The 24,665-nt window shown below is 32.0% G+C and overlaps 1 protein-coding gene across 1 annotated transcript in view; it reads right to left on the bottom strand.

The window, feature by feature from the left end:
* Positions 1-4,755: 4,755 nt before the first annotated feature.
* LOC107438914 (uncharacterized) overlaps positions 4,756-24,665 on the bottom strand; it is a 48,213-nt gene continuing 28,303 nt past the window's right edge. The window contains exons 5-16 of the mRNA XM_087158379.1: positions 23,793-23,915; positions 21,189-21,272; positions 18,566-18,697; positions 17,903-17,963; positions 17,592-17,643; positions 15,933-16,029; positions 15,730-15,810; positions 13,925-14,117; positions 12,243-12,336; positions 11,295-11,459; positions 9,189-9,435; positions 4,756-6,058 (exon numbers count right to left, since the gene is read on the bottom strand). Of these exons, the coding sequence (XP_087014505.1) occupies positions 5,909-6,058; positions 9,189-9,435; positions 11,295-11,459; positions 12,243-12,336; positions 13,925-14,117; positions 15,730-15,810; positions 15,933-16,029; positions 17,592-17,643; positions 17,903-17,963; positions 18,566-18,697; positions 21,189-21,272; positions 23,793-23,915 (1,479 nt within the window). The 3' untranslated portion in view covers positions 4,756-5,908. The remainder of the gene's footprint in view (positions 6,059-9,188; positions 9,436-11,294; positions 11,460-12,242; positions 12,337-13,924; positions 14,118-15,729; positions 15,811-15,932; positions 16,030-17,591; positions 17,644-17,902; positions 17,964-18,565; positions 18,698-21,188; positions 21,273-23,792; positions 23,916-24,665) is intronic.

The following is a 24,665-nucleotide window of genomic DNA, read 5'->3' on the forward strand; positions in this document are numbered from 1 at the left end:
ATTTTCTATTAGTTATTTAGTTTAACAAAGGTGTATAGCACAAACTGACTTCTCACAACTGTAAAACTTCATAAACATACCATAAATACCAACGTTAAGGCATGTAAGTATACGAAACTACTGTTAGTAGTTATTGTGTTTCAAAGTCAGTAGCTATGCCAACGCCATCAATACAGTTTCTAGTGGCAAAATTTGCAAGTACGAGAAATTCGTACTTTTTTTTAAATATCTTGTTAACAATGAAGAAATTTATTTTGAAAAAAATTAACAGATGAAAGAATAGGTAATAACAAAACAAAATGTAATAACAGAATATTTTAAAAAAAATTAATTTTTTTTTTGGGGGGGGGGGTGGTTAGTTTGTTAGAGGATTGCATCCCCTTTTATATTATTCTGCCGGGCCCTTGGTATTGATTCAGTATCCATACTTAATAAAACTAACTTTCCTAATATAACTAGCAATTTTTTTTAATACGATTACGATTCGATACGATTTGAAAATCAACATTCATTTCTTTTCCTTCTTCTTTTCTTTCTTCTTAATAAGTTGAAATAAAACATAATTTCAATTTATTTTAATTTCAGTAATGCTGCCATCTATCTTCAAAATTTTCTAACAATAAGCATCACGAATAAAAATGTTCATTATCTATTTCATTATCTATTCTGGGTGATAAATTATTTTCTTTATTCTTGACTTTCATTTATATTTACCATCTCACACTTATAACAACACCAATGAAATAAATAATTTGTTTATAATGTATAATTCAATACATTTAAATTGTAGAATAGTCAGGTATTGAATTAACTTTTTATTGAAGAAAATTGAAAGCATTGCTCATCCACTCTCTTAACACTTACACTTTATATACTGAATTAAATTGAAATAAAACATTATTTTAATTTCAATGCAGCTGTTATGTATGAAGAATTTCAAAATTTTATGCGTATAAATGTCACACAAAAAAAAACTTGACACTTTTCCTAACCTGATCCATTCAAAGTTATTTTATCTCATTAATTTCTTATTTTATTTATCACATTATACTAACAACATCATCAAATATAAATGAACTAGATAATTTATCTCTTTAATATATTTTAAAAGAAATTCTATTTATTCATAATATCCAGTATAAAAATCTTACGAGAGTAATGTCTGTGGTGCTGCCATCTACAAATATTCTTTGAGTTAAGTTTCTAGTTGAAAATCTCAAGAGCAACCGCCTCACTATTCAAATTTAAAAACTAAATAAACAAGTTAAACGCAATAGTCCAGAAATTAGAAGAAAAAGAGATTTAATTTTCAAATGTCTATAACCAAGATCAGGCCGAAACCAATCTAGGTTATGGCCAGACCACACTCATTATCTGAACCTATCATTTTCATTTTCGTTATTTATCGGTTATAAGAGCTATGTCGGTAATAAGAACCATTAAATAAAACTTATCAAAACTTACAATTAAATAGTATTCAATAATTATCGTTATCCAAAACCTTGGCGAACAAAGAACACGGTATTCTTTGGCCAAGTCCAAAACATTTGCAGTGTTATCTTTTTGATTTGTTACGGTATCGATAATATTTGCGATATACGTATTCGACGATTCGTAATAATATACGACGATACGTATATTATTACGATTATCAACAATAATTATAAAAGTGCATTCATTGCACACCCAAGACCGTACTCAAAAAGGGGAATTAAAGGGACAACTATCTAGGGGCCAGGGACCATCGGCGAAAATTCTGGAAAAGAATACAGCATTTATTTATTAGGTTTTTAAAAAAAACTAAAATTGCAAAAACTTTCTTAGTAACCACAAAAAAGAAATTATAATTTTGTAAAGAACATTCGCCTTGGGCAACACTATATCTACTGGTGACTTTGCTTGTTTTGGACAAAAGAATATATTCATATTAAGTCTCTATGAATATTTCAAAGCATGTATTTGGCTCGCTTGTGTTGATAAATAAACCAGATTCAAATGGTAAAATTGACGCAAAATATGAAGGAAAATTCTCAAATTGTCCACTCCTATGCAGCACTATATCTACTTTGCCTAATTTGGACTGAACAATATTTTATTTTTTTAAAAAAAAAAATTTGGAATTGTATTTTAAAACATGGGTATTTTCAGAAAAATTGTCGAGCTTATTTTAATATGGAACCAGTTTTAAATGAATATCACGTCTCAAAGAATGTTTGCTGAGTATTCCATATCATCTTCTAATACAACATATATCAGAGACTAGTTTATTCAGAATAATAGTTGTTTTATCTTTTTATAAATATTTTTAGGGATATGTGATTGTGTTCTGAAAATTTGATGCATTTCTTTAAGAAGAAATCAGTTTCCAAAGCTTGTCTGGTCGAAAGAAAATATTCTTTAATTAGAAATAAATTATTAATATTATAAACAACTAGTAATTTTTTAGAATTTTCGGAAAGTTTTATACCTTTTTATTTTAATGTGGAATTGATGATTTACTAATCTTTATGAACAACTTTAAGAAATTTAGCAGTTTAATTTAAATGTTTCTTATATAAGTGTAAATATTCCACTAAGTTCAACATGTGTTTTTAAGATGGCACCTATTTTAAATAAGTTTAACGGCTGAAACACTTACGAACTAAAGTGCTTGTCTGATGCTATCAAATAGATAGGGACGATTTCACTATAAGGTAAGAGTGAGTTTAGCGCTGTATAATCGCATTCAGCTCCTGCACAAAATCGCAGGAAACTTTATATAGAAAATATATATTGAAAATTTCAATATAGAAAATGTAAAGAAAAGCAAAATTTATATTAAGGTCATATTAATAAATTTTTGTTATTTAATTTATATTGTTAAATTTGTTTCAAAGTTATAACAGTGAATATAACTTAAAAACTCGTTTCAAATTTCAAAAATATTTTTATTTTCCTACTTTATTTTTTGAAATAAAGTATTCATTAAAGCATATAATGTAACAATTTCTCAAAATTCTTTGAAGCAATAGAAAAAAATTGAAAAACTAAAATAGTAAATTAAAAACCTAAATATAATTTAATTGTAGAATGAAAAACAGTAAAACATTTCTAATAATACTACACTAGAAAAAAACTTAAATATTCTGCTTACAAAATAATGATATTGTACCATTCTATAAAATCATTCATGCTAAAAAATATATATATGGTTTAAAGATTTTTAGCAGAGATTACATCCAAAAAACAATTTTTAGATTGTCTCGAAAATAAGATTTTCAAAATTATTAAAATATTCTTTCTGAGAAACGATTCTGAATAACTCCTATATACAAGAAGTAAATAGCGACCCATTTTTTAATTTTTATTTTCAAACATTTCGGCGAGTAAACTCTTATTTTCTTGTCATTAAAATAGAATAGAAAGAAGCGAAATTTAAATGGATTCAGTATCTAATAAGTTTTTTTATTTCCAATGAGCTGCACAATCAGTCTTCCCGATGAGCAGACCTAGTGCGTTCTCCAGAAGTGGTATCCACTCCTTCAGGATCACCACAATGGGTGAGACACCGTTGGCCATGTGAATTTGGACGTCTAGTTTCTGCCACACTAGATGGCAGCACCGAGACTCTATTTGGATGCTAAAGTGCACTAGGGATTTAATTTTGCCGGAAATGCCAAGAGCCAATAAGGCACTTCAGGGATTGCATGCCGCATAATCATACGACATGGCCGCTGAGGATTTTCTGCATCCCGAAAATCCGGCGTCTGGGCTGGGGATCGAACCCGCAGACTTGGGCTCAGAAGGTCGACGACAAGCAAACTGCGCCACCCAGCCACGTATCTAATAAGTATAAATACATAAAGAAAGATTGATGTTTCTTAACAAAATTTAACCACTTCCCTTACCAATTTTGTTGAAACAAAATGCAAAACAATCAACTTTCTTTCACGGGAAACTAAAATAAAACATAATACACACATTTTAAGTTGAAATTTTAATTTTTTTATGCGTAAAAAAATATTTAATTGACCATCTGCTTACTATCCCAAATGATCTCTTGTAAATTAAAAAAGTTAAATATGAGTCTTTGTAAAAGTTCACATCATCTGCATTACTTTCGCTAGCAAAAACCATTTTTTAACTCCTTTTTTTCTTTTCTATATAGATTTAGTAAAGATCGTCTACATGACACTGCAGTCCCACAAACCTCCCAATCACAGAAGATTATTTTTTGCTTTGCTTCCGGCCGAGTAAAAACGCGATAAAACAAAAGGTATTCACGAATTCTGCCATGCCCGAGTTTACTCGGGATAATAGCTATTTGCAATCTATACATGCCCGAGTTTACTCGGGATAATAGCTATTTGCAATCTATACATACCCGAGTTTACTCGGGATAATAGCTATTTGCAATCTATACATGCCCGAGTTTACTCGGGATAATAGCTATTTGCAATCTATACATGCCCGAGTTTACTCGGGATAATAACTATTTGCAATCTATACATGCCCGAGTTTACTCGGGATAATAGCTATTTGCAATCTATACATACCCGAGTTTACTCGGGATAATAGCTATTTGCAATCTATACATACCCGAGTTTACTCGGGATCATCAGGGAAGATGTTAAACAATGAAAATGAATGTTTTGATCGCTCTTGAGAAATATGTTTCTATCCTATAACAAAGTAGGATGAAAAGCTGAAATAACAATTGAAACGCTCGAATGATATCTTTTTGCAACTATTTTAAATAAAAGAACACGAATGAAATTTCAGCATTAAAATATGTTTATTCATATATACTATACAATATTTACAATGATGAAAATTTTACAAAGCACATTTATCATAAAATGATTTTTTTTTACTCATAGAAAGTATATAAAGAGAATTGATTTTTCTTCATTCTTTTAGAACATTTTTAACACAGGTTTAATGGTTGAGATCCAAATTTGAATATAAATATATATTCACTTTGAAGTCCATTAGCGTTTATAGTAATTTAAATTTATGGAAAGTAGGCACGAATTCTTTAAAAATATACAAATATACTTAATTGAATGGTTTAAAAAATTAGTTTACTTAAATTTTGCAAAGAATTTTTTTTTTTTTTTTTTTTTTTTTGCATTAAGTAGAAGCATAGATCTATACTGTGAAATAAAATCCTATATTTCGTTATTTTTATTTTTAAAAAAAATAATAGGTTTTTGAAAGTGGTTTAGAATCTTGAACGGAAGTTGCATGCTACCGTAAAATTCTGATGTCTGGTAAATCCCATGTTTTACCGCAAAGGCTTGGAAAGAGTAACAATCGGACTTTTACCGAGCTAATTTGGTCATTTTACCGGTAAAACCAAGTATTTATTAAATTTCGTGTTTTTATTTTACCGCAGCACATAGCAATAGTTCATCTTACCACTTAATTGGTAGTGTGTAGACTAAATGATTCATTTGAAGAATGTAATAGTGTTACGTTATTACACAACTATCGTTGAATTTGAAAATCAAAACTAAATTTTCAGTTAATAGGCTGCAAAAACTCTTGAATAATTGAAATATATTTCCAAGCTAATCGACATTTTTCGTCGTTTCATTGCCTTCAAATTAATCGTTTCATTAAATGACGTCAATAAAGGCGATTAAAAAATGGCAACTGTTCTAGAAATTGTTGCTGTCTGTGTCACATTTATTCGCATGATCTTTAAAATTTTCGTTAGGGTTCATACTTTCTTAGCGCTGTAACTTCTGTTTGTTCTAGTTCTCTCTCTTTGTAACAGCGTGAGTGCTACCTTTTCCAGTTTTCAATGAACGATCGCTTACACCGTGAGCTTCGAACGCACTCTATTCGATTTAAACTGACTTCGCACATTTTTACAACACTTTTGCTATGAAAGACAAACGGATACTTTTTGTTTGCTTTAAACTCAAATGCAGAGAGCAAATTTCTTGAGGGATGTGTGTTGATTCCTTCGATATTCTTCTCTTGAAATACACACTTGAGGGAAAACATCCATTCTGGCAAACCGACAAGCACCAATGAAAGTACAGTGGTATCGGTACTCAGAGGCAAATACCTGGAAGGAAAGAGTTAAAATAATAAGCATACAGTATTCCAAAAAAGACTTCACATAACAGATATTGTCTAAAAAGTGTATACTTTGTGCTACGTTGACAAAAAAGCACAAATCAGGGTACAGAAATCCTTCCTAAGTGTCTGAACACAAAATGACAGAAGAAAGGTAACCATGCACACACGTGGATAGTGATTTAACGTCCAGAGGACATACCTGTGGGTTAGGGGTGCACGATCTACGGCCCACCGACTGTTCATGTGCAGCTCGCAAAAGCTTCTGTGCCCAATAAATTTTTTAAAAAAAATTTGAAGAGTAAAAAAAATGACGAAAATGTTGAATCATACATTTGAGTCATCGCTTTTTGATGAGCTCAATTTGCATAAATTCTATTGTAAATCCGTGTTACTCGATCGCTTTTTTCGCCATAATTGCTTCAGAATTTCGCAAGGTTTTTAAAAAATCCTATACTTTTAATACTATATTAAATACGCGAATTTTGAATTTGAGTCATCACTTTTTATCTCGCATTATTTTTGCCGATTTCGTCTCAATCCAAGTGATTTTTCCTACACATTTTGTTCAATTAAAATATTTCATTTGAATTTGTATTCATCATTAAAATACGTACTTATTGATTTTTTTAAACTTTCATTCTGTAAAGATTGTTTTTTTTTTTAAAGTTAGATTTTTTTTAAGAAAAGAATTTTAGTGATATGACAGAAAACACCCCATTTTTGTTATCCAATTTTTGTATTTTTTTTATCATTAAAAGTATTTTTAAAAATTAAAAGTACTTAAAAGCATTCATTAGGCGATTTTTTAATTTCAAGAAAAAGTAAAATCATTTCATTTTGGTATTGTTTGTCTAAAAATAAAGGAAGATTGAGTACAGAGAGAAAATAGGATACACCATAAAAATTAAGAGCTTGTCAATTTAATCACCCAAATAGTCCATATACAATACAAGCTGCTTTTTCTGAACCTCTTTAAATGCAATTTTTGATAATAGTTCTTAGAAAACAAAAAATTAAGGTAATTTAGATGGATAAAGCTACCAGCAAGGAGTTAAACACTGCATTATATAAGAGCTAATTTTTTTAAAGTTTTGGTTTTTGTCTATACATCTATACATAATAATAAACGCGGCTGTGTGTGTGTCTGTCTGTAATCACAATATATCGCCCCAGAAGCCTCGCCCAGGCACGAAACTCGGCACATAATTGTGTTTTGACATAATGAAGAAGTATTTTTTTTCTTTTTCAAAAATTTGGATTAGTTTTTTAGTTATCAGTCATTTTTTTAGAAAATGTAAGCTTTTTCGTCTTCAAAGAGCCATATCCAAAAAACTATAGAAAATGCATATCTCTCATAAATGTATGCTAATGCGAACCTTACAATTGAAATATTAATTTTCGACAACTTAAACCAATAATATACGAAGGAATTAATAATTCAATTGTAAAGTTCGCATTAGTTTACATTTATCAAAGTGGAGAAAAGTTTGACTTTTGTATTAAAAATGTGGCAACATATTCCATACGTAAATAGAACGCTTCGCTTTGATATATTTGTCGCTGTTCATCTGGATATGAAGACAAAATTGCAGGACAGTAACACTTTAATTGTCAACTAATCTTCAGATTTCCTGCTATGTTTTAAAAAACTTTATTTGTGAAAACCTTCAGCGTGACGGACAGCTGGCCGCCTTAAGCGGCTAGTAACATAATAAAATGACGATTAAAATGCGAACAATAAGATGAAAAAATGTATTAAGTTCATCACAATTGTTTTAAAAAAAATCCTTTTTCACTAGTTTTTGCTGTGTTATTCCCTCTTAAGGGTAATAATCATCACGAAAAACCCTGTACTTTAATAAAGTATCAATAAACATTATAAAATTTTTTCTCTACCATTAACCTTGTGTATTGTTTCTTTTTGTCGAAATTTTAAGCTCTGGAAATTCTTTGCCGACTATCAATGAAAATATTTACAGGGTATCTGCTACATTTGAGATTTTCAAATTCATGACTCATTCCAAGAACTATTCATGACTTAATGAAGTTACTAATTTCTCCAGAGAAAAAAAAATTTAAAAAGCATTTTAAAAACATTAATTGAAATATATAACCAAAACTGTTACACTCTGCATCTTCATATTTATAGATTTTAAATTTAAATGACAGAGTTAAGAAAAAGTTTTTTTTTCTCAAATGGCAGGCACTGATCATTATTCTTCGCCTTAGAAGATACCGGAATTGTTATTCTTTTCACGTTACCCAGTGGGCACCTGTCAACCAAAGTCACGGAGGCGAGCAACATGACCCACGCCACACTGCTACAAACCCGTTTATAGGGTGGGCCACATTCACACGTCACACACAACAGAGGACAACACATAGAGAGAGAAACATCCATGCCCAGAGCGGGATTCGAACCTGCAGTTAGGCGCACTAACCGCTCGGCCACCTGGCCGGCAGTAAAGAAAGAGTTGAAGCAATAAAATAAACAAAAAAAATTCAGAAGCAAAAAAAAATTTTTTTTTCATTTTTTTTTCAGCAGAATTATATTCTAAAGATGCTTTTCTTGCTCATCGGAAAGGAAAGAAATACTCTGGATTTTTCTGTTCTCATTTCAGAATATATAAAAAAAAATCACTAATGACTAGTTTGCTTCAGTTAGAATTTTAAATTGATAAAATAAAAATAATAAATAACAAAATTTCTGAAATCACAGAAGTTTAAAAGATAATTCGCTCTAGAAATGATGTTTTTTCTTTCATATTTTGAAAAAACACCGTAACTTTTAAAGAACATGATAAAAACATTTTATATTTTAATAAAATATGACTGTGAGTGGGGATTTTGTTATACATTGAGATATTCGGAACACCGTGGAATTGGGGAGGAGGGTTTAATTCCATTTTTAAAAAAAATTTGATTTTTCGGTGACCCCTAAATCCATGACTTTCCATGATTTTTTTAAAGAAAAAAAAATAGTTAAAATCGTGACATTTCGTGACACATACGATTCAGTACCGAAATTCATGACTTTCCATGACTTCTCATGAGTTTCCAGGTGAGCAGATACCCTGTATTTATTTTTAAGAAGAAAAAAGTAGACTCTTGCTTACTTTGGGTGTGATTCGTGGTTGGTTCAATTTTGAGACTTCTTTCCTCAAACGCTCCACAAATCCAGGAATTAAAGTCACACCACCGCTCGTGTAAATATTTTCGGCAATTTTTTTACGCGTATCGACACCAGCAGCCTGTATTGCTTTCTGCACCAATTTGTGGATACCAGGAAAATCCAGACCCCACAGATCAGGATTGAAGAGGCCTTCGGGTACTTTGAATCGAGCCTCTTCCAAAGTAGCGAACCTAAAAGAAAAATTCGAAAAAGCTGAGAACAAAATAAATCAATTCAATGACTTTTAACTGCTTCCCTTAACATTTTTTTTTTAAAAAATAATATGCAGAAATTTAACGTATTTTTTTTTTATTTCAGGGAACTAAAACAAAGCATAATACGCAAGTTCCAAACTGAAATTTTTATTTTTTTATGTGTCAAAAATATTTAATTGACCATCAGTTTACTATCCCAAATGATCTCGGGCAAATGAAAAAAGTTAAATGTTACTCTTTGTGTATGTTCACATTTTCATCATCTGAAAAATCACCTCCATTGCTTTCACTTCCGCTCGCGAACGCCATTTTTTTTACTCTTTTTTTTTCTTCTATGTAAATTTATCAACCATCGTACATACAGTTATGGAAAGGAAAAGCATTTGATCCTTGGGTAACCAGCTATCGCAAATTTTGTTTAATATTTAAAAATAATACAGTCAAGAACATGCAGGTTCACGTATGTGGTACGGAAAGCGAAATTTATGACATCGAAATCTCGTAGCATTATGAGTATTTATTTATTGAGAATTGTATTTAATTTTTTTGAACGAGTCCCTTATTTCCGAGTTAAAATATGTGATCTTCGCACGCGTTATTTCATAACCGTCATTGAACAGCCGAACCCAATTTTTTTTGGGTTTACGACTGCTCATGTTCAACTCCGTGGCCTTGACATTTTGAACCCAATCCAGAAGACAAGGGAACTACTGTATCAGTACCCCCAGAGGTATTGATTTGTTTATGGGAACATGGAGGACTTTGTGACTCGACAGATTTAGCGTGCATCAGTCACCATTTACTACACGGAGAGTCTTCGGCCTGTAAGGATCGAACCCACGACCTCTTGGACATGTGCCCAGTGCCATACCAGCCTGGCTATCCCGGCCTTTGGCATAAGTTATTTATCGAAAATAGTGGTTTCGAACCATCAAACTTTGTTTAAAATGCACTATTTACTGTGAAGTATTACTTTAAAGCAGGGAAGGGCAAACTTTTTTGGTCGAGGGCAAAAATACGAAGAAAAAAAGTTTAGAGGGCCAAGTAGAAACTTCTAAAATAGAAAAACGATATGCAAGTTTTAAATTAAATATTTAATGATATGAATGAAATTGCGATTTCATTTTTAAAAGAAGTTTATATTGAGGTTCCAAGTGAGATGTACTTATTTTAATGCTCAAAGCTAAATGTTTGACTGTTAGTCTAGTTCTGAAGGGATTTTTTCTAAGGTTTATAGTTGAAAACACTTGTTCAAGCAAACATAGCACTGATGAAGCAAATGAAGCAAACATAGCACTGATTTTCTGGGCATGAATGTTAAATTTGGGAAACTAGCGTTTGGTAATGATTTGTAAAACTCAAACTATGGCATATTTAGAAACAACTGCTTCAAATGGCGCCAATCTACGGCTATTTTATAAAGAAATTTTGCTTTCAACATTTTACCAATTGAAGCTGCATATTTCCATCAATTTTTGTTTTGTAGAACAAAAATAGAGCAAGTAAAAAGGTCTTCAATACTTTGTTAAAAAAGAAGGAACAAAAATAGCTTTAAACAAAGTAGACAAAAAATGGATGTATATTGTTTATATTCGTCACAGATCGGCAAGTTAAAATTCTATCCGCAGGCCGGATAAAACCTTACGGCGGGCCGTAGTTTGCCCATCCCTGCTTTAAAGGGTGCTTTTACGCATACATTAAAAGGGTGGGGGGAGGCTGCGTTATGACCCATTTTTCCGTTAGTTATCACATTCTTATGAAAGCCTCTGAGGTCATGAATATTTTATTTCTGGAAGAAATTTTGAAAAAAAAAATGATTCAAAAAAGTATCTTACGGCAAACAGGTTTCGTCTTTGGCAAAGGATTGTAAATTGATGGATTTTCTGACCATTTCCGGGTGAGAAGTGGCCAAATGTTGCTCCGTTTCATAATCCAAAGCAATATAGGAAAGTTTCTCTGTTATATATTGTACAACAAATGAGTCTATTTCGTTTGATAAACTGCGAAAGAGAAATATGTATATAAATAATGCATCTTATTTTGAGACAGTCACGAGCTGCAAAAAGTTGTAAAAATAATAAATTTCGTATTAAGGACAATTTCAATATTAAAAGTTACGTCGGAAAAATAGTTCACCTAAGTTACTTTAACTTTATTAAATTTTAAGCAGTCACTTCCTAAATACAAGAAAAATTTTCATTGCTTTTTTTATTATTTTAAGATATAAAATATTGAAAATTTAGTTTATCATGATCACACAAAAAAATAATAAATTAATTATTATTCAAATAACTTCGTTCGAGTAACGATTGTATTATATTAGTGTATTATTTATAAATTTTCAAAAAGAGAAATTTATTTAGTTTAAAATGTTTATGGCACAATTATTTGTTGTAGGTGAAGAGCAAAACAGTTAAACTCTGTTTCATTATTCCAAAGTTGTTTTCTTTCATGCTTCATTGAAAGTTTAGTTTTTCTTATTAAAGTTTTTTTTAAAGTGAAGTAAAATTGAGTACCTTTCGTTTAACTGGGCGAAACGATATTAAACTATTTATTCATTACTACTCTTTTTGAAATTTTCTTTTTTTCATTATACTTAATTTTTTTGTAAACGTCCATTTTGTTTCGGAGATTTAAAAAAAAAAAATTTGGCGACTTTTCTCTTGTGCCAGCTAATTGAAAATTACCTAAAATTTTGCTCAAACTGAAATAATGCTTAATAATTTATTGAGAAGAAAGAAATAATGCATGTGAGGGAGCCTAATTAGTGTGTAAATAATGACCTTATATGTTTCTGAGCTAAAGCATGTTTCATATGATGAATAAGTCTTTGGCCTCCATACGGTAGTCGGGTGACTCCACTTTCAACAACAAATCCTAAAAATAAATAAATAAAGCTGTTTTTATTTGTATCCCTATTTTTAAATTAACATATTTATAAATAAAGAGGAGCAGTGAAACGTTCATTTTAAACAAATTTATAGATATCGATAACAGTCATAAGAATATGCTCTATCTTACGAAAAATTATCTTTACAAGAAAATTTAAGTTTTGATAAATTTGTACTCGAAATATTTTTAACTTAATAATAACTCGAAATTAATACTAACTCGAAATATTTATATTTTACGTCTCATAATTTGGCCATAAACTGTAGAACCCTCGCCTTCTAATGAAGCAAAGAATATGCATAGGGAAGGAAGGCTATCTTCCATAGACGTAAGGTCCCTAAATGCAGTAGAAAGAACGGACGGTTCTTCTTATGATGGGTTTTTTCTCTCTCCCAATCACTGCTAAGGTTGGGGAAATGCTTTCTCTTTTTAGATATAGTTAGCCTGCTGCTGCCATTTTGCTCAATTTATGAACGATACTGTCATTGAGATATTGATTTGAGAAGTCGTTCTTATGCGCATACGCTGAATCTTAGCACATAGGATGATCTGCTGAATTTTGATAGAGTTTGTCTATGTTAAAAACTCTCCTAGCCATCCGTCTGGAGTAGTGACTGTGACTATGGTGACGAGGCTTAACCAGGGCTCTGGTCGACGAGAAAAAGGGAGAAAGGAGTTCCAAACTTTGAAATGCTCTTGTTTCCATAGCAACAGACTTCATGGCGAGGGAGACAAATAAGTGGTTTTTCTGGTGCAGCATACCGCACCAAGCCATTCCCCGTATTGCTTACGTATTCGGTAAGCTAGACTTCTTCTCTCTACATTTCTTTTTTTACCTAAGTTCAAATTCCGATGATAGACGGTTGATGAAAAGAGTACGCAGAGTCTGCAGCGTATTTAACGCAGCACAGTACTGGCGTTAAATATCGTCAGCGAGAAGAGGCTAGTGTGGGCCAATCTTTTGAGGGGATTGCATTCCCTTTGTGATGGGTTACGAAAACGTCCTCAATAAAGTCGAATAGCTGGAGAAGTTTCTTTGTCTTCTGGGTCAGGTAACAACTGGGGAGTTAAACACGGACAACCATTTATCCTGTTACCCTGTCAATAACCATTTATCCAAATTATTCGACGATGTAAGAAAAACGCTCGAGTATGATTTGCATTACAGCAGAAAGCATTCACTTGTGTTTTTGATTTTCAGTACAATCTGTTGATCGTTTTTTTAACATTAAATATTTCATAAATTGGGTGATATTTCTCTCTTTTAAAAGAATGGCTCACTTTGAGACTTGTTGATGGTAAAACAGCAGTTTTTAAATTTTAAATGTGTTTAATTAGCTAGAGGAAAGAAAGGTACAATAGCAGATGATAAAGCGAAATGAGTGACTGAAAAATAATTCTCTGTTAGCGCTTGGCTCGCGCTAAGGGTTTTCTCCATTTCAAGCGCGGAGACGTTTCTTCTCTTACTTCCGCACTGAAATGAGCTCTTTGTCCGAGGAGGTGGAGCCAAGTGTACGAACTATACTAACAAATCCGGAATCAATAACAGAGATAAAAATGAACAACAACCCACCATCAATGACAGGCATTATATCCATTCTGTCTCCTATATCGACCACAACACCAGTGCTGACATTGTGAGCGTACATTGTTAATATCGCTTGATGAGCCAAGCTCACAGCTTTCACATTCACCTCCTCCAGCAGCACCTTGACGAGGGAATTTTGAGCGCTGATACTCAAACTCCTCGGCAGACACACCAGAACCTATAACATATTTACAAACTCATTTATGATCTAATACATTTACCAATAGGTCTTAAATAACAATCGGTATTTTCTTTGGTTTCAGAATATGCTAATTCTACTAAATTGACATATTCTAGTGTATGTTTCTTTTAATATGCAGTTTGAGCTGATTCCTTTTAGCGTTCGAAGGAACAGAACAAAATTGTGTGTAAAAATATTATAAGATATGCGCTTCCCTAATTATCCCGAGTTAACTCGGGTATGCATGCATACATTGCAAATATTTATTATCCCGAGAAAACTCGGGGGTAGCAAAAATTATCAGTATTTTATCACTCTTTTACTAGGCTGGAAGCAAAAAAAAAAGATAATAATAATCTGCTATGATTGGAAGTTTTGCTGTTGGATTGTGGGACTGCACACGTATTTTGTGCGATTGTATATACGATGACTGCTGAATTTACATAGAAAAAAGATTTTAAAAAATGGCTTATCACTTCACTGGCGTTTGGAAATTATCACTTTGCGTCGCTTTCTGTTTTAAAAACTATCATACAAAGATTAATATTTAACTTTTTTCATTTGTCCGGGATAGTAAACTGTTGGTAAATTATATGTTTTTTTATGGATAAATTAAAATTTCTGCTTAAGACTTATGTGTTATGTTTTGTTTTAGTTCCTTGCATTTATTAATGAAATAAAAAAATATGTCAATTTTTTGTATTTTTTTTTCTTCAAAAAAATTAGTAAGGTTAAGAGTTGAGTTATCCAGCATATCAGTGGCAGAATAATCGGTGGCGAAATATCAGATGGGCAATATCTGCTTTTTATATCATCCAAACATAAACAATTTTAAAAAGTTGGAATGATATTTTTAGAAAAATAGTGTTGATTCTAAACGGATACAAAGAGAGAAATCTGCTGAATCCAAATCACGGTGCTTTCGTCCCTTTGCCCTTAGAGCACATTCTAGAGTTGAATTGCTTACTCGTCGGCAATTGGGTATACTATAGCCTACGTCACAGGTTGTGTTGTTCCTACTAAATTTAACACATGAACGGCATTTTCTGCGAGCATAACTTCAAGCCACAAATAAACAGACGAAGTGCTCGATCGTTTAAATAGCTGCTCGCCAGATTTTATTGCATTACAAAGAAAAGTTATCGAAACTAAATAAACAACAACAACTAAAACAAATAACAACAACTACTAATAACAATAACTAAATAAACAACAACTAAATTCCATTCGTTTAGCATTGCGTCATATGTTGTTCCTACTAAATCGAAGTAGTTGTGTTTTTTTCATATTATGACCAATTTATGGAATTTTTCAAAATAGCGCCGTAATTTTCAATGCTAAAGATATCGTTTGAATAGCCTTTTAAGTAATAATCACGCTTCAATACATAAGAGTTATCGTCTGAAAATTTTATAATTATTTCACTGTATCCGTAACCATGCATGAGAGCCAATTAAAATTCTTTCCAAAAGCATTCTTTAGCAGACGTTTAATTCCATATTCGGGTACGATAAGTCACACATTATTTATTTTGAAAACATCCTGTTACATTCATCTTTTTTTTAAAAAGTTAAATGAATTAAAATTGTTCAATACCTATTCAACTTACTGTGTAGTTTTCCGGATCGACTCGAAGGTGTTTGAATATCTTTTTGAAAATCCCCGTTACTTTTTCCACGTCTATGTTGTGCTGCAAAATCAAATGAAAGTCATGTCGTTTTTTTTTCCTTTTTTTTAAATTAAAAAAAAAGAAAGTGAGTTACTTTTTTTTGGGGAAAAGATATTCTAAGCTAAATAAAATTTTAACCAAACCTTTATGATTTGTAGAGATGGTCTTATGGGGAAAGATATGGTCGAGTTTTGCCTCTTCGATGGCTCTAGGGCTTCCATCCCGAATTCATTTTTGCCCCTAAAGGAAAACCAAACAAACAAAAATTATGCCATAAAAATAATTTAAATTAAGCTCAAACATACAAAATTTTTGAGTGCCATAGTTATATTTTTGAAATATAAAATTATGGCACTCAAATTATGGCAATTGAAATATATTTCTGGAAATCCTAGTTAACACTAAACATGCCATAACAGGTCAAATGACCGCTTAAGAACTTTTGCATCGAAAATGCGCTTATCATCTTATCGTTTTTGCACACTTGACTTCATGACTTTTTCTAACAATTCTATGCAGTTAATGCTCTATTGTTATAATTTTTTAATATTTTGTTGGTTTTGAATAACAATTGTCGAATACCTATTTCTACCATAATCGATCAATTGAGAGGCTGAACGATGTATTGCTTTATAAGGATCAGAAATGACGATGTTATGCTTGTTCAACGTATTGCATTCGATGAGTTGCACATTTCTGCTGAGACATGTTGCTTAGTGAGTTCAGTCAGATTAAGTGTGAATTCAAATTTCAAGAAAGTACCTAACATTTCAGATTGGCATTTTTGTGTCAGAAAAAGTGACCAAAACTAAATATGTTGGTAAGTAAGAAGCTTTATATTTTATTTTGATAACTTAACTTCATTTCTAACTAACTGTTAGTTTTTACCCAGAAAAATGTCGAAACAATCGAGACAGCACAAGCTCTTAGAAGAAATAACATTATAATAATAATTATAAGAATGGCAGAAATAATAATAATTAGAAGAAATATGTTTGAGGAAAATGTGCAATAGAAACACACTGTATGTGTAAAAAATGCGTAGAGCCCTGAATTAAAAATTCTTATGCTTTGTGTTTGTAATACATAAAAATTGACACTATACAATTTTGTTTAATTATAATTTTAGTTTATTTCCTTCCCAACATCCATATTTCATACATGCAGTCAAGAAACATAAAGTCCGGTAATTTGACCGGCTGTGGTAGAAATAGATTAAGTGTTGGTATGTTTAGTGTTAAGATTCAAAAATGCAGTCATTATGAAAAATTCTGTACGAATAAAACCAACAATTTGAATTATATTAGATTTTTTTATATCATTTTTATGTTATTTAGCTTCTGAAATATTCAACAGACTAGTGCGCACCCTATCTTAAAAATATTATTTGTGCAGTTCGATAAATGTTCAACGAAGATGATAAATGTCCTTTATTTCTGTATTCTGCAGCTAATATTTGAGAAGAACGAAAACGGTTGCATAGCAATTTTCACTTTTCTAACTGTTATAACTCTATTAGTTTTTAAATAGCAAAACAAATAGGCTTATCTTTTTTCTATGCTTAAGCGGATAAGTCAGAATGACCTTCTCATTTTTTGTGACTCTTTGTTTCCTGGTAAAAATCCTTTCATTACACATGCATAATTTTCTGATATATTTCCTTTGAACAAAAATTTTTTTTTTAATGATGTCACAAAAAGTACTGAAATATATTTAACTATACATAACAATTACATTATGATATATAACAATAGAATCACATAGGAAGACATATTCACAGATAAAGTTTTACAAATGCTTACGTAGTTTTGTCTGTGGCACAGACGCTGGGAAAGAAAAACATCGGCAATGTAGCTGAAAATGAATAATAAATTCTATGAAAAAAATTCAATTAAAAGTTCGATGCTAACATTTTTTAAAGTAAGTCATACTTATTTTATAAATTCAAACTAAAATATATTTTTTGAAATACATTTTGATTAGTTTTACCTTTGATTAGCATATATCTATGCTAATTTTAATCAACGTGTGAGGAATTAAATAATTAAAATGTGATCGAAAAAAAAATCATTTTACTCGTTTGAAAATTATTGTAAAGAGAGATGTTACTTACGCTGGTCCATTAATATTCCTGCTCTGGTTGAACAACTTCCGAGGTCAATTATGAGTGTGTTCTGCAAATACATTACAAATATTCAACAAAAGCACATGAAAAGTTTTTCTTTTTTCTCTGTTCATTGCTAAATCAGTTCTAAATAACCCATCATTGAAGTTATTATTTGCTAATGAAACTATTTTAAATAATTATAAAAAAAAAATTAAATATGCTAACAGTAAGTCTGAAAGAGTAAGCGATGGATAGAGGTGTTTGTCACCAAGTTAGAATCGAGTGCACATGCTTTATATACTAGTAAATTGTTATTTAATAATTGTAGGGCAGTTGGGAAATGCTTTACTGACATAGAGAGCTGCACATCAAAAAAGTTCTCTTTTAAGGGTCGTCATGATTTGGTTGAACGGTCTCTTTTAAATGTCACTAGAAATAAAAAAAAATTGTTGTCTGATACCACATGCCTTTCGTGTCCAATTCCTAATATTAGTTCACACTCTCCCTATATATATATATTCATATATCTTGTTCAAGTTTTCAATCATTAATAAAATACTTTTTTACGCAAAAATAAGTTTTCCAAGTTTTTTGTGAGTCCTGTTTCTGACCTTTCTTTAAACATGAATCAACCCTTAAAAAAAAAAAAAGAATTATTTGATGACTTACCTGATAAGATTTCAAAGGATAGTGTACGAGGTTAATACACTCCGGTTGTCTGTCACTTAAGGTCTGCAATGTTTCTATCCAATCTAGACTCTCTCTTTTACTATTACTTTTCATATATAAACTTCGACCCATCTATAAAATAATAATAATTACAGAATACATTTCAAAATGTTGGAATAGAGACAATTGTCATAAAAACCTCTTCAAACATTAAAGGATACAAAGATGACACAGTGATTTAAAATTGAGTCGATGCTTTCTGTGGTGTAAGATATTATGTGCTTATGCTCATCGAATTTTTTGGTAAAATAATTTACTTATTACATGTCAGTTAGTAGATGGTAACGAGTAGAGTTTTGTGGTTGCCATGGGGATATTTTTGGAATGTGAATAGTTTGTTTAAGATGTCTCTTCGCAAAGGCGATGCTGTCATTTTGTTCTAGAATTAATAAATCTTCCCTTTTATGAAACGAAATAGAAGAGTTTTCTTAATTATTTGAATCGAAGTCCTTTGAGTTTTATTTGGGGTCATTTTTTTGACAGTGGTTTTAATAAGCATCGACGCTTGATTTCTTCTTTAATGAAGGTTGAAAAACATTGAAAGTATTTTGAATCAACCTGTTTTCAGTGCGGAAGAGAAATTCTTTTCATAAAAATTCTCATATTTATAATTCATTCACGAAATATTCATAAAAAATATGTCACAACATTGAGTTTACTAATATGTTTGAAAACTGAAAACGAAAATTGAAAGTTTAATTTCTTAAATAGGATGTTCAAATTGAACAACTCAATGACGCTGTTATTCTATTCGGTATTATAAGATATAGCTGCGAATTGGATGTAATATTCTTTATTTTCTTTTTTATAAATACAATCTATAAAAATAAGCTTTAGTGTCATTAAGGTGTGGCATAGTACATGTTTCACAAAAGACTAAACTATTTGAACACCAAAAAAATCTATATCTCAACAACACTATAGATTTTAAAAACCCAACACTTTTTCGTACCTTGAATTTCACACCTAACGCAAAAGTCTTTTTATTTTATAATTTAAGAAATAAAGATACTTCATGAGTTGAATGATATGTTTTCAACTGACGCTTCTTTTGTGTTAACTACCTGTTTTCTTGTGGTTTTCGTACTCTTCTGCCACAAAGCAAACCTTTTTTTTTATCTTTAAAAATTGCCATTTAGAATTCGATGAGTGGCATAAGCAGTAAGTAAGTCGCTTTTGGTGGAAAGTTACATTGCTTTTCTAAAAAAATTAAGAAAATGGAATTCAGGCGACTTTCTATGAAGTAAAATAAAGTGGAAATTATGTATTTCTTCTATTGACCAGTTATGCTTGAAACTACATTCATTATACAGAGTGTTCCAAAATGTTATATATTCCTAGATTCCTTAAAAAAAAAGCTTATGAAAATATTTAAATGATAAAACTATATCGAAATCTGCCGAATCACTAAATTGAAAGGTGGAATGAAATATATCAAATCCAGTTTGCTTGCCCAATTAAAATCACGCTTTAACTCCCCTCTATTTCTTTCGGCAATCAAATATGTGTTGATGTTTTCAATTCTGCTTTCCCCAGAAAAGATTGAGTAACATTTTTCTCTCTTGAATATTAATGCGCGATCCCTAACATGCACGTTTTTTTGTCATCATTTAGATCAAGAATTCTAAAAATACATATCAAAAGCGAGGCACATTATATTCTATAAAATTTTATAATGAGTCGCGATGGGAATAGAACGTTCGCCTTCCAATGAGGTGAACCGGGTTCAAATCCCACTAATGGCTGGTCGATAGGAATCCGCATCCGGCTTGCACCGACCACAAGGCAGACTTGAAATATCCTCAGTCGTAGACGGATCGCGGGTTAGAGTCCCTTTGCCGTCAAGCTAACCATGGGAGGTTCTCGTGATCTTCCTCTCCATGTAAAGCAAATGTGGGTTAGTTCCATCAAAAACTTCTCCACGAAGGCAAATTTCTCCTAATACTCGATCCAGGAGTTCTCTTGTCTTCTGGATTGGGTTTAAAATGGCAAGGCTACGGAGTTGAACGTTAGTAGTCGTAAATCCAAAAGATTGGGCCGGCTGTTCAACGGCGGGTATAAAATAAAATAAAAATTATAAAATAAACTTGTATAGTATATTATATACTACTAAACTCAGTGGCGCGACAGCCCATAGAGGGCCAAGGCCTACTGTGCCCATCTTAGTTTTCTTGACCTTGGGCTCTGGGGTGCAGGAGCAGATGTTCCGGTCAGGTGGTCAGCCGAACGCGGAACCCCCAGTGTTTAGTTCCCAAGCATGCTTGGTACTCATTTATCGACCCACTGAAGGGATGAAAGGCTGAGTCAACCTTGCCCGGCCCGAGGATCGAACCAGGGACCTGTGGCACGACAGCGCGAAGCGCTCCCGCTCAACCACCGGGCGTCAGTGTATTATATACCTAACTATTTATTCTGTGACTTTTAAAGTGGAAAGTAAGGAGTTGTAGATGCAGGTAATTATAAAATAAAATGAAATTACATATTACACTACTGATTACATTACTATGCAATAACTATACAATAAAAATACTGATTACATTACTGTACGCCATGAATAGTTCACCTTATTATCTATTCTCAGAATATCTCCAACGTCCAATGAAAATTCAGCATACGACAAAGAAAAATTGAGAATACTTTCAGAATTCTATAATTAAAAATAATAAACTATATTAAGATTACAAAATTATTCACCAGAAAATAATCATAGCAATTAGTTGATAAAAAAAGTTTTATACCATATTGAATAGATGCCAAAAGACGTACACAAAAAACACACAAATTATTACAATCTAAGATTAATATAAGAAACTAATTCCTGCCTTAAAAGAGCAATTGCAAATTTATTTGGACAAATAGCCATAAACACAAAAATTGATCTCGTTCTTTCTTTCTCAAAATAATAAATTTTAAGACCAAAATAATGATTTAATAAAGTTTTTATCAAAAGAAAAGTTTAGTCAATAGGGTTTCTAAGTAAATGAGCTTTTAAAATGTTTGAAAACGCTTTAAAACCTTAATAAAATGTTAAAAAGAAAATTTTTATTAAAATTTTAATATAACTAAAATTTGCGAGTTATTCATCTTCAATGAAACTAAGGAATACAAATTGCTGCAGCTGTTACCAGGAATCGTGAAATCTTTTCCTGTTTTTTTTCAGGGGGGGGGTTAGGTTTTTTTCACCGGCGTCAGATGCAACATCTGACGCCGGGGAAATCTCTTCACATTTTTTTTTTAATTCTTGAAATTTTAAAAACTTTTGGGGCACCTTAGCTACAGTAGTTGTCGCAAACAAGTACTGACGATGCATGTCAGTTGAACTTGAAAAATATGGTTCATTCGCTTAGAGGGCCCTATTATTTTAATTTAACACTTATCATTTCCATTATTATAATTCTTTTTTACTTCTTATCATAATAACTTTCAACCATTGCATCAACTATTTCCAACAATCTAATTCTAATAATATAAATAGTCCTATCAATATTCTCATAACAACAGTTCGTGACTATGAAATTATATTTTATGAAGTTTCTAAGTTTCGTTCTTACATTGCACTCTATTATTTAAACAACTTTGTAGTCGTCGACCCATTTTTCTCCTATTTTTTCAATTATTTGAACAATTTTTCTCAAATTGCCATGTAAAACAATATTCTTTATAATGATTCAAAAATTTTCATACATCAATTAAAACATTTTTCGGTCATTATGAAATAAAATAATAAAAAATAATAAATATTTACTTAAAAATATTTTCTGCACGGAATTATATTTGGACACACGAGTTTTATAATTGTGCGCAAAAACTTTTCAAATAGGCGTAAAAAGTTTTGGACATATAGCGAAATACGCAAACGGGTATCATTAAGGGGTCAAAACTTTGGACACCCCTCTCCTCACCAAACTATTGGGACCTTATTTCCCGGATCGCAACTACCCCCTATATTGTGGGGGTCAAAAATCCAAATCCGTAGAAAAGAAAGGTTTGTTTATTCAGAGAAAGTACGCTTTTGTGTCTGACTAAAATATTGTCAGCACTTATTAATTAGCATATTCTGTACTTATTAATAGCACCCCCTCAAGTCATTCAAATTGAGGTCTAGGACGTGCAGATCCCACAATTATATCAAAAATTATTCAGGGTAGTGCGTTTTTTTTTTTTTTTTTTTGCTCACATGTACCCTAAAAGTCGTGTAAAGCAACGTTTCCTGTTATTTCAGGATTGATATTGTGTAAAGAAAATGTCTATGGGCTGAAAAGGTTTGTTAATTCTAGGTTTCTTAATCTGCAAAACTCTTGTCAGGCCTTGACATACGCTTCTGAAGCTTGGACCATGACAAAACTGGAGGAAAATTGCATCATATTAAATACGTTGCGATATTATTAAATACATAAAAATAAATAGAATGAATTGGATGGTCCACGTGATTCGATTGAGTGATGACAATACGATAAAGAAGCTGCTGCTTTTTAAGCCTAGTAGAACGAGAAAGCGGGGAAGGCCGCGGTTGATATGGGCGGCTGATTTTCATGCAATTCGTGAAAGAATTGGAGATCAAAAATAAATCGGAGATCATTATGGAGAAATCTTCAGAGTAAGGCATTGGCCCACATTTGACTGTCTGGCGAACTATGATGATGCACTTATTAATAGAACCCCTTCCAGTCGTGAAGATCCCATCATTATATCAAAACTTATTAAAGGTAGTGCGTTTTTTTCGTGTAAGTCGTGTAAAGCAACGTTTCAGGGTTGTGTAAAGAAGGTGCCACCATTTTTGGTTATAGGATTCATTGACGTCACACTATACCTGCATAATGGGTTATTGGCGACGATCTGGACCCTGAGGATGATCCGAAGACATCACAATTTTGATCCTCTGCAGAGGGGATGGCACCCCCCGCTTCGGTAGCCTGACGACCTGCACGCGAAATCGAGCACTTTACGGTTTACGAACAGTTTAACGAGGACCCATACCGCACATCCTCGGTCCCTACGCAGACTGATCCAAGTGGTCACCCACCCGCATACTGACAGCAGCCAGAGATGCTTGACTTCGGTGATCTGCTGGGAACCGTGTCTTAACTACAGTGAACTGCGGGACATTTTTTTTTGTAGTAACAAACTATACTATTGCCCAAAATGAAGTAAAAGAATAAAATCTTACCTGTAAGACCGTTAAGTTGTTGTCATCAACTTTAATTTCATAAACTCCTTCGGGATATTTAGAAAATGAACCTTTAGACAGGAGAAGGACTTTGGTTTGGAGCATTTGTTCGCACGAATGAACCTGCAAAAAATATACAATTCAACTCTCTACTAGTTTACATGTTAGTATAAAATCTGCATAAAATTACTAGTATAAAATCTGACGTCATTTTATTAGGAAAGATTTTAAATATTTCAAAGAGTTGACTCAAAAAAGTATTTCGCACTGTCAAAACTATGGTATAATGCCTAGTCGAGTTTGGTGATGAAAAGTTTTCAAAAATTGTGTCAGGAAACAATTTATTTCAAGTGAATACTTTAAAAAATGTGGTTCAATTCAAGCACCAGCTTCACTACACCGGTAACTATCCTTTGTTTTAATGTAGTGTAACTCTTAAGGCCTGGTTTCTTAGCCTGTCGTCCTAAACGTCGGCGTCAGCTGGAAATCAGCGCTAACCTCTGATTGGTTTATTTGTGAGTTTGATAGTATACGTCATCGAACGCTTATCTTGAGCTTCAATTGCCGTCCAACTCAACTGCAGTTGGATTACAGCGTGACGTTAACCACAGAAGCAATGGCGGACAACATCCAACAGCACATTGAAATCAGCCAAGATTTTGATTTTGACATTAAACATAGCTTCTTCATTAAACATAGCACTCTTCATTTAGCTCAGCTATAATGTGTTTTTTCTTGAACAAAGTCATTATTTGTTCTCTAAAACACTGGTTGACAATAACAAAATCAATACAAATTCAAAATAAATATTTGTTTACGTTATTAACGCATGCGCAATGAGAGATAATGTCTGCGTTGGACCGACTGCTCACG

The sequence above is a fragment of the Parasteatoda tepidariorum genome, chromosome 2 (assembly GCF_982258835.1).
Source record: "Parasteatoda tepidariorum strain Cologne lab strain chromosome 2, Ptep-v5.0, whole genome shotgun sequence".
In the NCBI taxonomy this organism is placed as follows: Eukaryota; Metazoa; Arthropoda; class Arachnida; order Araneae; family Theridiidae; genus Parasteatoda; species Parasteatoda tepidariorum.